Here is a 17,798-nt window from a genome sequence, read left to right as displayed (position 1 = left end):
ATTTTATTGATATATGGTATAAGATGCCATATGTCAGCACATCGATGATTGCAGGCGGCACATGGCTGGTTGCAGGCAGCACATGGCTGGGTGCATGCTTCCGCTGGGAAGCTGAGCCAGTAGAAAACACACTGTGTTTATTCATCCAGTTCATCGCCAAGTAGTTGAAGCAGCTCATAAACACCTCCCTCTACAAATATCAAAGGCATCGACCGGATTTCCTGGTAAAAGTTAGGGATGATGCATAGCCCGAAACTAAAATAGAAGTCGAGTTCTTCAACAGTTTCATGCAACACATCAAAATATGAGCAAAAGATAGTTGAATTCTTCCATGGTTTCAGATATATATTTTCCCTGACAGTTTCTAGTGAAAATGAGTGTTTGTCAGTTTAGTGCTTCACTTTGCTTCTAGGTACAGTTCCTAATTGGGGAAATCCATGTTTGCATCTTGTGTTTAGTGTCTTGGCATGTACGTTTAACAAACATTTATCTCATACGTATCTTGTCATGGTAAGTTCTAGAGTAGTTTTAGAATTCTTTTACTGAAAATATCCGTTCACTTCAATTAACTGTAATTATTATTATCTTTGATAAATTTGGAGAATTTATCAGCAATTCAAAGTCATTAATGTAACAAATTTTTAGGTAAGTTAGCGTTCGCTGCTGGTTGTTATACATTATACAAGATCAATATATGAAAATATGTTTTGTATTTTTGGAGAGCTGAGTCATGCCGGCATCTTTTACTTGCAATAGCAATGTGGTGATGTAGGCCAATTTAGAGGAAAGTGATTGAAGGTCTAATAGATGCTTGAAAGGGACTACAGTCATGGCTATAGTCGCACTGCAGTTCATGCGGCAAGAGTGCAGTGCTGTGATTAATCATTAAGAAAGTCTCTATTTCTTTTCCGATACAATGATTTGGATAATTAAGGAATACAAGTTGACATTTTTGCATGTACACCGTAGATGATAATGAATTACTATTCCCTCCGACCCATATTACTTATCGAAATATTACATGTATTGAGACGTTTTTTTAAACATAGATACATCCATATTTGGGCAAATTTGAGACAAGTAATATGGGTCGGATGGAGTAGAAGATTTAAATGCCGGATGGCTTGTTTTTAGATCCTTGTTCTTATTGCTGCAAGGCTTCAGTGGCCGTTTCATTTGCTGATGGGATATATTCCTAGCCAGCAGTGCATCTTACAACAGTATTTGCTTGTCTAAAATGGCCCTTTTAGGTTCAAATACCTGTTATCAGCACCATCTGATTGTCAAATAATGAACTAATTGAGATTGAGTGCAGTTTGCATGTTTATTTTGTAATTTGGGTCTTCCACTGATTGCCTTCTATAAGTTCAGTGTCATGTCAAACTTGCTGGAACTCTGCAATTCTGCATGCACAACATGGAGCTCATATATATTGAGTGAGAACTATATACTGGATAACATTCACAAGAATACTTTATGATTTTCACATTGATATGTCTTATGAAGTTAAACTTTGTTTTTTCTCTCCAACATGTATAAGATTTGGGTACTGTCTGCCGTAGAATTGCTGATGAAGAACACAAAACTCGTAATAGAAAATATTTTTTGGAAACGTCTAGGAGAACCCAAGGTTCCACCTAGCAGCGCCAAGACGGCAATAGGAGGTGATAGGAGAACCCGAGGTTCCACCTAGCAGCGCCAAGACGGCAATAGGAGGTGATAGGAATTGATGAATGCTGATGACAGGGCTGTAATTTGGCTTGAAACCCTAGTTGACATCGTGTCCACTTGGTACTGATCAATTCAGAGAAAAAGCAAAAAGGCCTAATTGAAGCCACATTGACCATTGAGGCCCAGCTGAAGCCATCGTCAGGAAAATTGACATCTCTCCCCGATGCCCCCGCAGATGGAACAAGGAACCCTAGCCGCACAAGGGTTGTTTTTAGATCCTTGTTCTTATTGCTGCAAGGCTTCAATGGCCGTTTCATTTGCCGATGGGATATATTCGTAGCCAGCAGTTCATCTTACAAGTATTTGCTTGTCTAAAATGGCCCTTTTAGGTTCAAATATCTGTTATCAGCTCCATCTGATTATCAAATAATGAACTGATTGAGTGCAGTTTCCATGTTTATGTGTAATTTGGGTCCTCCACTCATTGCCTTCTATAAGTTCAGTGTCATGTCAAACTTGCTGGAACTCTGCAATTCTGCATGCACACTGAGCATGGAGCTCATATATATTGAGTGAGAACTATATACTGGATAACATTCACAAGAATACTTGTGATTTTCACATTGATATTCTTATGAAGTTAAACTTTGTTTTTGGTCAACATGTATAAGATTTGGGTACTGTCATTTTAATATAGTTTTTCGTTTACTAGAGTTGGAACATGCTATCATATCAGACCAACGAAATCACATTTACAAAAACTTATCAAATCCATATGCATGGATATGCGAAGACACAAACTAAAAAAAATCGGCAAAATCAGACATATCGGATCTACAGTGAGTAAAACTCTCTGGTCCGTGGCACTAACTGAAAAGGCACCGCTGCAGCAGAGAAAACCAAAGTGCATTTATTTTCGACGGCATCATACCCTCCGCCGTAGAATTGCTGATGAAGACCACAAAACTCTTAATAGTAGTTACACGAGGGAAAGGAGCGAGGAGGAGACTCGGCGGATCTTCATGGAGTGGAAGGCCAAGGTAGGGAGGACCTATACAGCTCTATCGGCGAGGAGGAGTGCCATTACGACAATCTGCGAGACATCAAGCGAAACGCCGGCAGGATCTACTCGGACCGCCTCCCCCGGCAGCTCAACCTTTTCTCCAACCTCACCCACGACGAGCACAGAGCCGTTAGCTGCTACCGTCCACTAGATCCGGACAAGCACAAGGCAGCGTGGAGGTTGATTGCATACATGCTGTTTGTTGTTGTTTGTGGTTTCATTATTTATTTTACATGTTGATTGCTCCTGCCATTTGGATCAAGTGGCCGGCCTGTGGGTGGGGAATATTCATCGGTGCTTCAACGTAACCCTTTCTTGATGAAATAGATTTTCATTGCAACAGTTTCACCATGCTTCTTTCAGGAGACTGATGAAATATATTTTCATTGCAACAGTTTCACCGTGCTTCTTTCAGGAGATGACAGAAGTCTTAAACAGCAGGCCACAACTTTGTGAGACACTTCAGAAATGTTCCACGATGGTCTATGTATCTCTGTACCTCTAGAACGTGGCCGCGAGCTGGGCCTTCCGGCCCGTGCTCACAATCCGTATCATCTCATCTGTCGTCATCAGTGACGGGCCTGCCTCACCAGCTGATGATGACGTCCGTCACTGATGGCTAAATGTGAAAGGCCCGTCATTAATGGCCAAACGTGAAAAGTTGCAAAATCCACAAAAACACACATCAGTGGTAGACTTTGCATTTAGGCCATCACTAATGACCCGTGAAGACCTTTGAAGATTGAACAAATCATAACTAATTCAATAAAATCAGAAAAATGTGATTTTTTTTGCTAAATTCTTAGTTTTTATTGCTTAACACGATGGAACAATAATTACAAATGTTAATTAGTGACGGACCTTGCACGGCCGCCACTGATGACCTTTCTCCTTCGTAGGTGTCGCCCGGACAGCTGTGCTAAAGTGAGCATGACTATACAAAGACGTCAGTGAGTGAGACATTGTTGTTGTTTGCTGCGGTTTGTTCAATCACGCCCAATCAACGGTCTGAGATAGATGGAGTAGAGTGCTTGCCAACAGACTCGGCTTTTCCTTTAAAACTGTCTTCACTCTTCACCCATTCAGGAACCAAATAATCCGAAGTCATTGCATAATATATACTGCCGAGAAGGATGATATAAAAGCAAGAAAGGTATTGCTGACTAGCTAGCTTAAACTGCTTTAGCATATATAATTAACATGGTGTCTTTGCCCGGATAATTTAGTCCCATCAAATCTGGTACTTGAAAGTCTGATGTGGCGTCACCATGACGTTCGGCGACGAAGCCGTCACCACGGAACCAGCCCTCTTCTCCCTGTACAAGAGGTGGTGTTGATAGCATCTGGTTCGTTGCTGGGCCGGCAAAATCCGAGCTTCTTTCGCAAAGTAAAAAAATGGGCCTACCTCCTTAGATAACTAACCCCTGAAAAAGACATGAGGGGCCCTGCCCCTCCCCCCCCCCCCCCCCCCCCCACTTCCCCCGGTTTCTCCTGCTACAATTTGTATATTTTGTTGTCCTTGCTGCAGCTAGTTTAAGGCCATGTTGCGTGTCTTCTGTACACGATTTTGTCCAACTTTGCTTCTAGTCAAAACATTATATTGTAGATGCAGTCGTTGGATTCTATCGTGGGATGGCACAAAGTAAGGGATCTGGCGATTGTTACAGAGCTGCTCATTACGTTGTGTGATTGTGCACCTACAGGCTGAGTGTGATCCGGTATTGTAGTTCTGTTAGTTGTAAGCAATTGGCCGAGCTAACTAAGCAACGAGAAGAAGAAAAAATGTCACAAGTTGCACACGGCGCAAAAATTCCATGTGTATTGTGTCCTCTTCACTTGTGCTATTGATAGTGTTGAGAGTTGAGAGTAAGAAGAATGCCTCCAACTACATATTTTTGTGCTTTGTCCAGCTAATATCATGTTATCTTCTCTGGAGATGAGAAAACAGTCATCTCGAGCAAAAGCCTCTTCTCCCTGTCCACCCAGGAGCTTGTTGACTGTGACGGCTTCGACAAGCACTGTCGAGGAGGTAATCCAGCTCACGCATACCAGTACCTCGCCTTACGTGCCGGCCTCTCGGCGTGGGCGACCTCCCACTACACGGGCAAGTCATGGGCATTAGGGGCTGGAAGGGTGTGGAACCACAAAACGAGTGGGTGCTCATGGCGGTCGCGTCGACACAGCCAATCACTATGGCAATGGACGCGAATAGCACGGAGTTTCAGCAATACCGTGGCGGCATCTTCGACGGGTGATATGGACATGATCACCATGGATACGACCATTAGAACCATAATTGTTGGTGTATCTAATAACAATTATAATCAGGTAAATTCAATTACAAAATGTTTTCAATATGTTACTTGCAAGGAGGCGGAGCTACTATCTTGTGTAATCTTATTATGTAGGCATCTTAATGAACTTTACAAATCCAAAGTGAAGATGAAGTGTGATAGCCTGCAAAGGGAGATTCAAAGTGAAGCCTATCAAGTCTACTTTCCAACAAATCAAACGGCACATGATTCGGAGCTTGCTAGAGAAAGATATCACGAATTAAAGTTGAATCCGATTCGGGTCCGAGCTGTCAGGAGACCCGAATTTGTTTTAATCACCCAGGCCGCATCCGGAGTCCAAATCAAGCAAACAAGTACTTGTTGGAAAGGTAATTACAAGACCTTTCCAACGGATCTGGCCCCATCAAGAGATTCGACTCGTGCTGACCGTAACGGACAAAACAAGCTGACGGATCTGTTTTTCTGTTTCCTAAAGAGTTGTAGTTTGTTAGGGAAGTTAGAGATAGAGTTGGATCTCGGCCTCCTTACTCAAGGTGGACGAAAATATCTCTCCCTCCTCCTATTTATACCCCATGAGCCCCCCTATGGAGCCTTGGGTTTTGATTAGATAAAGTTTAGCCATCTTTGCTACTTTCGTGTAATCGCGTGTGTCGGTTAGACCATCTGTTTTACCGTCGTCAAGACTCCAACTTATCGTCTCGTTGAGACATTGGTTTGATATAGTATATTCGTAATTTCAGATTGCATCCGCTATTTATCTTGTTCTTGTTTGTTCTTCGATTGCTTGCAAGAACAAAGACCTTCGTGGTCAGGTTGATCGTGCCCCCGCGTGGTCAGGTTGATCGTGCCCCGCGTGATCAATAACCCTCTGGAGTTGGTGTATCGATTGCTAAGGCGCTGCCTCTTAGGCCGTAGTCGGATCATCAACGTCTCCTCCTACCCAAATCGAGAGTTACCAATCTCATCGAAAGATCGGGCCACCCGCACCCGTGTCAACGGGCCTCACGACACGAACTTGAATCACGCAATGACTCTGGTTGGTTATGGAACAACCGGAGCTGACGACCTGGCTGGCGAGCCGGCGTGCGTCTTCTACCGGCTCCTTAAGAATTCGTGGGTGGAGGCCTGGGGCGAACACGACTACATGCGCCTCCGGCGAGGCGTCGAGGCCAAGGGAGAGGTCTGTGGAGTTATGCTGGAGGCGACACCACAGATTTCAGCAATCAGGCTGCAATTTCAATATGTACAACAATAGAAAATCAGCAAAACAAATATTCCTGTACAACCACATTCATTTAAGTATTCTTTGTGCATGCACATTGATACGGCTAAACCAATGTGCAATTACAAATCTGTACATCCAAATTCAGTGTACAACCAAGCATTTAGTCAGCTACAGAACACCACAAAATTTGCCTGTACAGCAAAACAACAGGTTTAACTTCAAAAAACACAGCTTCAGCAAAGGTGCTAACTCTCCCTTGATTGGTGCAGCGCCGGGCCGCCAGGTAGCAGAGGTGGCCATCGCGCAGGGCCCGATTGACGGGCCGCGTATGTAGCCGCAGCAAACAGATCAGCGCCGCCGCCAGCACGTTGAGTGAGGGACGCAGCCAGCACGTGGGGTTGGTGTCGCCGCCCCAGTGTCGGTCGCTTCATGGCACCACCACACCTTTGGTCATCGTCACGCACTTGGGGAGCAGCACCCCATCATCGCTGTCGGGCCCTCGCTGTGGTCTCCCGTCGCTTGCGCCGGTGGGGATGGAATCGGACTGGAGATTGGGGTTTCCTTTCTTTGACCGAGTAACTGTAATGGGCGGTAATGGCAGAGCTTTTGCGTACAAGTGCATTTAAGTTGTTACTTCCAATCCCACCGTTCAGGGTAGTGAATTCTCGATCCAACGGTCACGACATGAGGTATTCGCCATATGGCCATTTTCACCAGATATTTCCCTAAAAAATCTATTTCATCTAGAAGGGGTTACGTTGAAACACCGATGAATATTCCCCGCCCACAGCCCGGCCACTTGATCCAAATATGGCAGGAGCAGCTAACGTGTAAAATAAAAATAGATAGTGAAAGCACAAACACCAAACAGCATGTATGCAATCAACATCCACGCTGCCTTTTGCTCGTCCGGACCGCGTCAGGCAGGAAACGGCTCTGTGCTCCTCGTGGGTGAGGTCGGAGAAATTGTTGAGCCGCCGGCGGAGGGGGTCCGAGTGGATCCTGCCAACGTTTCGCTTGTCGATGTCGCGCAGATTGTCCTTGAACGTCGCGTAATGGCACTCCTCCTCGCCGATCGAGCTGTAGGTCCTCCCTACCTTGGCCTTCCACTCCACGAAGACCCGCCGAGTCTCCTCCTCGCTCCTTTCCCTGTAAGGAATTTGGATGTCCGCCGCCGCCGCCGGCCACACCACCACCAGCAACAGGAGCAGCAGCAGCGCCATGAGAGTCGTGGAGCTCCTCATCACGACGGGAAAGGGTTTGTCCTGAGTAGATGAGAATGAGATGTTTGGCCAAGGAGGGGAGCGACCTGGGTTTGTAACAGCTGCGGGGGTGAAGCTAACCTTGCGGGTCTTGCAGAGGTGTGCCGCCGTGAGACGGACGAGTAGAAGGAGGACGGTGAAGCCGCCGCGCCGGACGGGGGCGAGTGGTCTGGCGGCTAGGGTTTTCCTTGATCCAGCTGCGGGGCCATGGAGAGACGTCAATTTTCCTGACGAGGGCTTCAGCTGGGCCTGGGCCTCAAGCCCTCAATGCTCAATGTGGCTTCAATTAGGCCTTTTTGCTTTATTTCTTAGGTTTTATTGTTTTGTTTTTAAATGTAAAACAAGAACAATTTTACATTTTTTCACATTAATTTAAGTTTATTTTAAGCAGCATATATTTATGCATTTACCTTAACACGGTTCCGCAACAACACGGCAGGCATCATCTAGTTTCATAAATATCTCTGCTACTTATAAAGAGGCCAATTCTTTTGTCGTTGTTTGATACCGACCGTATTTGTTCCTGGTTGGTGTACGGTTATGGATCTCTGACGGTAGCACAAGAGACAAAGATTTAGACAGATTCAATCCTCAGGATCCATGTAATACCCCTACTCTTGTGTTTGGTGGTCATATTGATTTTGCCTCAAGGTGCTCGAGCGATACGAGAGGGCTGACCTCTCGAGGTCGCTTTGATCTATGTGTGTAAAGATAACTTGTTCTTCGGAGTTTTCCGTCACCCAGCTTATATAGTACAGCGGGGTTAGGATTATAGGTTCCCAATTGGTTACATGGAAAAGATTACATATGCTAAAAGACTAGGATGCCCCCCGAAAATCAGGGAGCTTCCTTGGTTCCTACTCCAAGTCATTGTGGGAACCCGGGCAGAGGTCGTACACCTCGTAGAATGTTTCCTATCCTTTGTTCGTTGGGCCGAGTTGGACCGGCATAGCCCTGCCCGAATCTCATGACATCATCAGGAGCACCCGAATCCTTCATGGTGTTGCTGCTGAGTCTTCGGTTGCTTGCTGGTTGATGTCGAGTGACGTGTTTGTGGCTCTGCTCGACCGAGTCCCCAAATAGGTCCTCGTCCAAGTGAACGAGATATGTAGTTAGATCGTGTTTTAGGACTCATGTAACTCAGGAAAGAGTATGAGTTTAAGAGCATCTCTAGTAGGTTTCCTAAATACATTACTAATCCCTAAAAACCGTCAATGTTTCCTAAAAATGCCCAAAACCAATCTACAACATGTTCTCTATCCCTCTTCCAGTCCCATACCAATCCCTAAATAGTCGGGTGACGGGAGATTCTAGGAGAAGCCTTTTTCCCATAGCTTTCTAGAGGAACAACTTTCCCTAGATTTATCTTTTAGACATAGATCAAAGCGACCTCAGGAGATCTGTCTCCCGTATCGCTTGAGCACTTTGAGGCAAGATTAATACAACCACGAACACACATGAGTAGGGTATTATCTCGATCCGAGGGCTTGAACCATTCTAAATTCTTGTCACCGGTGTTATCATCAGTGATCCACTGCCGTGCACTACCCGGAATCAAATATTGTTGGTAACAAACAGTGACAATTGGCATGCCAGGTAGGGTGCTAAATCCAATATAGGATCCCGATGGCCCCTGTCTTGCCAAGCTCTGTCGCCAGTATGGCCATCAGCTTCAACAAAGGAGGCCTGGCCCCGACTAGAGGATTGAATTCATTGCCGACCACCTCGGTGATCTTCATCTCGTGATTTGGCTACACACTAGGTCCCAACATCTTCACCAACACTCTCACTTGGATCCAGGAGTCAATGGAATTCACAGAGCCTTATCGCCCAGTCTCTAAACCTGTGGCACACCATCGGTGGAGTCCCGAGTGACGGTGCAACCCGCCATGTCACTGTAGTCCTAGCCCCCAGGGGCAAATCTTCTCTGGTCGAGGACTGGATCTCATCAGAAGATGATCACGATGGGATGGTTGGTGCCAATCACTACTCCTACAACTAAAACAACGACAAGAATTCTACACCTAATAATAAAGGGATAGTATTTCCTTCGTCGGTCGTCGTATGTCACACGATTTGGGCTTCGGCCTGGGCCCAACCCAATTGGGGGGATCGGTCTGTCCGGCCCACCGAACCACGAGTTCGAAAGAAAAAAATCGCTTCGTCCTTCCTGACGCGCGTGAGATGCTGAGCCCAACCTCAAATCCGCATGCGTGCCGCCAAATCCGATGCTGCTCTGCCTCCCGTGCCTCCTGTAGCCCCCGCGAGCCTCCGGATCGGTACTGTTTCTCTTTTCTACTAATTAGCTGGAGTAGCACGATGGTTTCATGATCTCTTTGTAGCTGTAGAACGTTGTTTAACAATCCGTGACAACGCACGGGCACTGTGCTAGTTTAGAATCAAAGAAGCCAGGAGTAGATTAAACTTTTTCTCCACAAGCCGCGGCTGTCTGAGAGGTGAAAAACTGAAAACCGACCGGGGCCGCCGGATTGTTACGGGGTAAAACTGCCTTTCATCTCCGCCGTAGGATTTTCATGACTTGACCACATCTTCAACATCGAAACTCGAAAGACTGAATCGGTAAACTGCGTCACGGACTTGGCAGCCGCCTAAATGCCCGCGCCACCTCTCCCCGGCGCCGGCAGGCGGCACATGAGCCTCTCCCTCCTCGCCGACCGCTGCTCCACTCTCCGGGGGCTCGCCCTCGTCCACGCGGCCATGCTCGTCTCCGGCCGCCTCGCCGACGACGCCTTCGCGGCCTCCCGCCTCCTCAACGCCTACGCCAACCTCTCCCCTCCCGCCGCCGTCCTCCGCTTCCTCTCCTCCCTCCCCTACGCCCCCAACTCCTTCATGCTCAACACCACCCTCCGCGCCCTCGCCTCATCCCCCGACCCTGCCTCCGCGTTCCCCTTCTTCTCCCTCCACCGCCGCTCCGGCAGCTCCTCCTACTCCCCTGGCAGGCACACCTTCCCGTTCCTCCTCAAGGCCTCCGCCCGCCTCGCTCTCCCCGTATCCCAGCAGATCCATGCACTCGTTGTGAAGCACGGGCTCCATCTTGACACCTATGTCGCTAACGGCCTCGTCCGGGCATACTCTGTAGCAGGCCTCATTGGGGTCGCGCGGAAGGTGTTCGATGGATTGCCGGAGCGAAGCACAGTGGTGTATACCACAATGGTGTCCGGGTACACGCTGAACGGGTGTTATGAGGATGCCATGGGTGCGTTTGGTGAGATGATTAACGAGGGGTTCGAGCCTGGTGACGTGGTTTTAGCATCGGTGCTGTCGGCATGTGCACGGTCGGAGTCAGGTGGGCTTGTGATAGGGCGGCGCGTGCACAATATCATTGAGATGAGGGGGGTGGAGGCACCTGTCGGGGTGATCCTTAGCACGGCATTGGTTGACATGTATGCGAAGAACGCAGCTATCGAGGAGGCAGTGACGGTGTTCAAGGGAATGCCGGAGCGGCGTACAGCGACATGGAACGCCCTGATCTCAGGGTTGGCGCACCATGGGCATGGCAAGTATGCACTCGTAATGTTCCAGCAGATGCTCCAGGAGGGCGTGCCCCCGAATGCAACCACTTTTGTTGGGGTTCTGTCCGCATACTGCCTCTCAGGGATGATTGACGAGGCCCGCAAAGCGTTTAGATCTATGAAAGACTTTGGGCTGACTCCGAGCATCCAACACTATGGGTGCATGGTCGACCTCCTCGGCCGTAGTGGACTCCTAGTGGAGGCAGAGGAGATGATACGTGGGATGACTTGCGAGGCGGACACCATGATCTGGGGGGCTCTTCTTACAGCCTGCAGGAACCATGGCAACATTGACATTGCACTACGGACCGCGTTAGAGATACTGAAACTGGACCCTGAAAACCATGGCGTGTATGTGGTACTATCCAACATATATGCAGATGCTGGGAGGTGGCAGGACGTGGACAGGCTGAGGAAGGTGATGAAGGGTGCACTGTTGTCAAAGATCCCTGGCTCGAGCGCTGTTGGTGGCTACGGTGACGGATGAGATGAGAGGGTTTCCTGAAAGCTCAGTGCTGATCAGCAAGTGACTTGTTGTTCATGAACAAAACGGCTGCTAGCAATTTATCAACTTTATGAACTCAATCAACTTTGACATCAGGTGTTACCAATACTAATTCATTTTTTAGGGAATACTAATTCATTTTAGTGAGACACATATGAGTTGTTTACAATGGGACCAAATTGAGTATTACAGCAAGTCATGACGAAAATTCCCTCCCAGAAATCAGAGGGAGGACCTATATGCACATGAACCATGATCTCAGTCATCAACTCCCACACATATGGCTGCTAACAAAGCAGTCCGTATGATGGCATATCTTCAATACGCATCACATCTTCCAGCAGAAGCTCCCTCTCCAGCTGTGTTCGTGTCGACTTTAGTATCTCCTGAGAATGGCAGTAGTCATATGAGCGATTGAAACATGTGACTGACCATTTATGGATAAAATGATGAGATGTACATTGAAGTCCATGTAGGAGGCGTTCTTCTCTAGCCACTGCTTGTCCATCACAAGGAATGCAACACAGTACAGCAGATCAAATGCCCATTCATCCTCTGGGACAAAAAGGAAGCATGGAGAATCTGTTGGAAACTGATGATTCATTTCAATGAATGGGAACTATTATATTTACCGCACAGGTCCTACCTGAGAGCATTTGGATAAAAACAGCTCGGACAAACGTTCTTGGCTTAGCTGCAACCAATTTTTTACTGTCTAGTTAGTAAAATTGCAGATTACAAATTCAACAGGTTGGCAAGTTCAGGTGGCTGCTTACTGGACTGGAGATCCAGCATCTGCATGATCATGAATGTGATATTTACACCAGCAACAGCAAAAGGGTACTCCCAAGTGGCCCGATTGCCAGATTGTTTCTTTAGTAGCCTCTGAAATGAAGCCTTCAGAGATAATGCAAGATGGTCACTGTTTGTCATTGGATTATTTTTACATAATGAAAAGAGCAATGGGGATATATTGCTTACAGAGAATGTCTTTGCAAAGAATAGAAGATTCTCTAGAGATATGAATCCTGCACCTCTGTAACAATGCTGCTTAATTTCATAGCACAGCTCAATAATTTTCAAGTAACTCAGGCAATCTTTAAGTTTAGAGTAGTGATGCGTACCTGAAGTCAGTTGACGGGTCTCTTCCTTGCCAGCCCATATCTTTCCACTGTTCAGAAATCAAACCTTGCAATTCTTGATCAGGATATGTTGCGTACCAAAGAGCTCTCAAGGCTTCCTATTGTCACAAGTAGATACTTGTTAGAATTCAGGAGATAATATAACTATCCAGTTCTCAAATTTTCTGTATCTTGTGCTGAAAGCCACAAATTTAGAGATCGTTGCAGCCAATTTCTCCCATTGAAAAAATTGTATTGTGTCATGAACTCAAATAACTGAGAAATTGTTAAGATGATACGCACAAATATGATAAAATGCGCTTTAAGTGCATTTCAGATTAATGAAGTCAGTAGTAACATTCCGTTCAACCCTACATTAAATACTTAGGAATGCAATTGAAAATTATTAGCGAGCGACTATCCAAAAATATGTCGAGATATCTATTTTTCTTAACTACATAGTTTACTGGATAAAAAAGGTCATTCAGTCATTCTGTTTGATATTTATCGGATGGCTTATAAGATGCTCTACAAGATCAGAAGAGTGAAGAAAAATAGTCAATACTCCCTCCGATCCATAATAAGTGACGCTGATTTAGTATTATGGATCGGAGGGAGTACATCTTTATGGAGCAATTATTTTACGAAATTCAGTCTTCCATAGGCACGTATTTCAGAACACTATTAACAGGTATTGTTACCTGATGATTTCGCCTAGATGGATCAAAATAGACCTTCATGCGGTGCCTCAACCTCTGAAGCCTCTGTTCCTGTAAATGACCCGCCAATGAAAATAGTTAACTGATTTAGATCTTATTCAGCTAAATACTACCTCATCGTCTGACAATACTTTGCAAAGTTCTGCTCCAACCTGCAGTGGTGTAAGGTTCATGCATATTCGCTCGTATGCCCCTCTTCTTTTGATGCATACACAAGAGAGGCCTTTCTCTATCCATTTAGGTGAGCCACATGACGCCTCATCTTCATAATGAGAGACACATGCCATCAATAAACAAAGAACATCAGACGAACCAAAAGAAAGAATTTTTGTAACCCTTTGATGCAAAATCACCGATATATGCATTGCATGTCTGGTATTGCCATGTGTCGACGGATAAAATGTTTCTCGCAACAGCAAGGGTACCACAGGGTTCAACACACCAATTTATCCAGGATCGGCCCCTTGAGGATTGGGTAATAGCCCTACTCCTGTCCTGCTTTTATTATCTCGGTTCACATAATACAATTGTGTTTACCAAGAGGGGCTACCTGATGAGTTAGGGGAACTCTGATATGTTAGGGCTTCTACTTTCTAGCCACGATTGCTCATGTAGTTTCCCTGTAGAATCTCATGTGGGCCCTACCGAGGGTATGTATACTCCTAGGCCTATGCGGCATATTTATCTGGCATGTACAGTATATTCATATGGTGATATGACTATCTACCGACACCATGTGTGCTGGAGCATATAAAAAACAAAGGGCAAACTAAAAAAAAATCGAGGATGACTGAACTTGTGATTTAGAAGTTAGAAAGCAGTGCACGCTGAGTAAGGAGGACTAAATACTCATAAGCAAATGGACCAATAAAGATAGGATAACACAAGGGAAAAGTATTTTTGTAGCCTAACAATCTGACACCACCCCTCACATGATGCTGCCTGACAATGCTATTAATCTGAGGTTCGCCCAGCGCCCCAGCCTCCATAGTTTCTCACCAAACACTATCTTAATTGACTAACTGTCAAAGGGTGCTATCAAGGTTCAGATTTCCTACCAAATCAATGTCCCAAAGCACAAGCAACTTCTGGCATGCCTTGCTGTTGAGCTAAATGGTCCAGCATCTGTTGTGGATGTACAATCACACTTGGTTGATGTGGTCTGGTCTTTTATGAATCTTAAGAGCCAAAAGAGCCGAAAAAAGGCACCAAAATTTTGTACTGACTTTAGCACGAAAAAGCGTGTGGAGGAGGACAACAGGTGAATATGGCAACTTTAAAGTTCCCGAAGCACAACCGAAGATGTCGATAGGCATTAGTACGGGACTATACTAAGTACAATGTTATGGATATAGGTAATTAATTAATTAACAGACCATTCAAAGATTTGACGGAAGAAATCAAAATTAAACTGAAAATAGAAGAATAGTTTGAGTAGTAAGTAACACAAAGTACTAGCAGTATATTAATCAGCAAACTGTTAACTCTAAGACGGAAATCACGAGAACAAGGCAAGCCTAAAAAATTATGCAACGATTTCCTCACACGAGTCAACAATGTGGTGTCAAAAACATAACATTGGTAGCTCAGTCCACCGAGAAAGGAAGAGGACAAGAACCATGATTAATCCCTGGAGATTATCCTACATCTCTGAGAAACAAAATTTTATAGTAGCAAAAGACTCAAGCAATTCGTACTACAAAATCGAGCTTTTAATATGATTTCTTTAGGAACTGCCATCCTGACTTTCGTTGTGAGCATGAACATCGGTTGGGTGCTGCACCGTGGCATCACAATTCACGAAAACAAGAATACATAGCAAAGGCGTTGGAAGGTAAGCATGATGGATGGCAAAAGAACAGAGAGGCAGTGAAGTGAATGGAAAGAAAATAGCGTGAATCGAAACATCTCAATACTCGGGAACACATTGCAGAGGAATTTTAAAATGCAGGAAATAGCCAAGAGAAATCACATTGGAAAAAGAAATAGGCGAGGAGACAAAGGGAGGATATGAATCTGACCAGAGGATCCAGCCAGAGAGGAGCCACCGGAGCACCGCGCCACTGGCCCGGCGGGCGGCATGAACGTTCTGGCGGCGGCCAAGCACCCCCCGCCGTGGTGCTGCGTCGTCGTCTCCGCCGGGCGGGCCGCCTCCATTCTCCTGCCCCAAACAAGCGGCTCCTTGATCTCGCTAGGCACGCTTGATTGGAAGAACGCGTCGCCGGCTAGTCGCTGCAGGCTCTTTCTTGCGGCGGCGGCGGCGGTGGCTACCTAGCGCTGGGGACGGAAGGGGGCTGGTGGATTGTGGAGAAAGTTGGGAGAGGGGGTCCGTGGTGGTGACGGAGCGGGGCGACTGACGCACGCAGGCGGCGGCACTGCGGCAGCGGCAGCCCCGGGCGTCGTGTAGCTGGCTGGGTGGGGTGGCGCCGTTCGGGGGAAGAGCACGTCGCCTTGTGGCTTGTCGCCATCTAATAAGGGCAGGTAACGCCCTGATTTAAAACACCTCGTTAAACTTCCCTTATTTACTTTTTCAGGGATCTGTTTCTATCTCCCAATAGCTTAATTTCAGTGATTAATTTCGCGCAGCTCACGGTGGACCACTGTCTCGTTGACTTTTTTTTCGAACGCTAGGCGTTCGTCAGGACTGATGTATCCCTTTTTATTTGAAAAAAAATGTCACTGGTCCTAAAGCTCATTGCAGCATTAAAATCCTGTATGCAGCATTTGCGGCATCAAAACAAATTCAGTCGCCGCGCATCCAAAATCGTTGCAACATAATGTCCTTGCAAAAAACAATACGCTTGTAGCAATTAGAAACATCATGCGCAATATCGGAAAATCCGACCAACCATTTCTTCTCCATCCTCGGTGGCTCCAGAGGAAGTGATAGCAAGCACGGCACAACATAACGAAAAAAGGGTGAGTGGTTAGGGCAGGGCAGCAGCATCGAAGAAAGGCATGCGACATTGCCGCGAGGAGGGTAGCGCTGCAACCATATCAGGGCAGGGAGGCATAGGCCACTGCACGGCGCGGCTCTACTGGCAGTGCAGCGAGCGTGTCTGTGCAGGCTGCGTCGCTGAGGCAGTGCTCATTACTCATCGTTGATACAATGGTCTCAAAACTCATCGCAGCAGTTTTTTTAATAAATGTGGCTTACGACAAAATTAGAACGTCTATATTTAGAAACGGAGCTAGTACCATTTTTTCACTTTCTAAATCATCATATATAGCAAAATCTTTCTTCAATCAGTGCAACCATTATGAGCTGTGCTAGGCGTCCGATCAGACCACGCTCTGCCGCTCGATCATCCCGCGCTCCTTTGGGCCCCCTTCGGTTGTCGTGCTGCTTTATGTGGTGTCGCAGCATGTTTCGATGTTGCGTCCTAACAATTCCTCCCCCACGTAATCGTGTTGTCCTCGGTAAGTGCATGGCTTTGCTTTGCATTGGATTTTTATTTTTATTTTGCATTGGAAAATGCTATAGGAGCGCCAGCTCTAGCTATTTAGAAAAGAAAATACAAATACAAACCGATGTCGTATGACTCGTATCTACCAGCAGAAATATTCTTCCCTCCGCACTTCACGTGCTCAAAAGCAGCCATGGTTATTGTTGCATCAAATTCATATATTGATTAGGTAAATGATGGTTATCCCCTGACGGATCCAGTGATGATGCGAGCGGAGGCGGTGGTCCTGCGACACGGGTGGGCGTCGACAATGCGGTGAGGAAGGGCGCACGACGGCGATGCTGCGTGCGGTGGCAGTGGGTGTTGAGCCAGCCGGTTAGAAGAGCCCGGGCAAATTGTAGGACTTGTGTTCTAAACTAGAGTTTGCCCGCAAAATTTGCCAATTTAATCATCATATTTACTTTAAGCTAAAGGGAGATCAACCCAGGAGTCCGGGCAGTTGCCCGGGGTGACCAGGCGGTAGCTCCGCCTATGCCGGCGATGCTGCGAGCGAGGGCCGATGCTGCTGCAAGCAGGAGGCGGCGGTGTTGCGAGGCCACGACGGCGGCGCTGCAAGGAGTCATTGGTGCTACAAGAGGGAGGCCGCGGTGTTGCGAGGCCAGGCTGTCGATGCTGCAAGGGGGAGGCAGCGGTGTTGCGACTCCATGTTGAAGGTGCGCCGGCGGTGGTGCTGTAGGACAGTCTGTCGGTGCTGCGAGGGGATGCGTCGATGCTACGAGGAGGAGGAGGAGGAGGAGGCTGTGTTGCAAGGCCAACCAAGTTGCGGGAAAGGATTCACATGGGTGATCGGATGGGAATGGCGACACCACAACCTTGCAACATTTTTGCTAAGTCCATGTAACAAAAGAAAATGTATGCAATAAATCCAGAGTCATCTTACAAGACACCTACAAAAAATGGTCGCAACATATATATGTAGCATAAAAATCAAAGTTTGA

The 17,798-nt window shown here is 46.6% G+C and overlaps 2 protein-coding genes and 1 pseudogene across 3 annotated transcripts; 2 read left to right on the top strand and 1 right to left on the bottom strand.

Annotated features, from left to right (window-relative positions):
* Positions 1 to 4,002: 4,002 nt before the first annotated feature.
* On the top strand, positions 4,003 to 6,283 carry LOC112268656 (annotated as a pseudogene).
* Positions 6,284 to 10,098: 3,815 nt separating this feature from the next.
* LOC100822150 (pentatricopeptide repeat-containing protein At5g56310) lies at positions 10,099 to 11,696 on the top strand. The gene has a single exon (XM_003576003.4). The coding sequence runs from the start codon at positions 10,129 to 10,131 to the stop codon at positions 11,533 to 11,535; it is 1,407 nt and encodes a 468-aa protein (XP_003576051.1). The 5' UTR covers positions 10,099 to 10,128; the 3' UTR covers positions 11,536 to 11,696.
* Positions 11,646 to 15,854, bottom strand: LOC100822997 (ELMO domain-containing protein A). 2 transcript variants are annotated; one of them, XM_003577526.4, is made up of 9 exons: positions 15,415 to 15,854; positions 13,546 to 13,655; positions 13,376 to 13,444; positions 12,678 to 12,793; positions 12,535 to 12,589; positions 12,330 to 12,450; positions 12,200 to 12,247; positions 12,014 to 12,108; positions 11,646 to 11,939 (listed from the first exon to the last, which is right to left on the bottom strand). In XM_003577526.4, exons 1-9 carry the CDS (start codon positions 15,548 to 15,550, stop codon positions 11,841 to 11,843), a joined length of 849 nt encoding a protein of 282 aa, XP_003577574.1. In that variant the 5' UTR covers positions 15,551 to 15,854; the 3' UTR covers positions 11,646 to 11,840. The 2 variants fall into 2 exon arrangements, with proteins under 2 accessions (XP_003577574.1, XP_024311070.1); XM_024455302.1 differs by lacking the exon at positions 15,415 to 15,854 and adding an exon at positions 14,190 to 14,412.
* Positions 15,855 to 17,798: the final 1,944 nt, after the last annotated feature.

The sequence above is a fragment of the Brachypodium distachyon genome, chromosome 4 (assembly GCF_000005505.3).
Source record: "Brachypodium distachyon strain Bd21 chromosome 4, Brachypodium_distachyon_v3.0, whole genome shotgun sequence".
Taxonomy (NCBI): Eukaryota; Viridiplantae; Streptophyta; class Magnoliopsida; order Poales; family Poaceae; genus Brachypodium; species Brachypodium distachyon.
The sequence above is the reverse complement of the archived record's forward strand: the minus strand, read 5'-3'. Positions and strand labels throughout refer to the sequence as shown.

What these genes read in the sequence shown, in the direction of transcription:
- LOC100822150 (XM_003576003.4), top strand. Translation starts at nt 10,129, where the DNA reads ATGCCCGCGCCACCTCTCCCCGGCGCCGGCAGGCGGCACATGAGCCTC.
- LOC100822997 (XM_003577526.4), bottom strand. Translation starts at nt 15,550, where the DNA reads ATGGAGGCGGCCCGCCCGGCGGAGACGACGACGCAGCACCACGGCGGG. An exon ending in CTCTCTGGCTGGATCCTCTG is followed by an intron (nt 13,656 to 15,414) that starts GTCAGATTCATA and finishes CTCATTATGAAG; the next exon opens with ATGAGGCGTCATGTGGCTCA. An exon ending in CCTCCTACATGGACTTCAAT is followed by an intron (nt 11,940 to 12,013) that starts GTACATCTCATC and finishes TGCCATTCTCAG; the next exon opens with GAGATACTAAAGTCGACACG.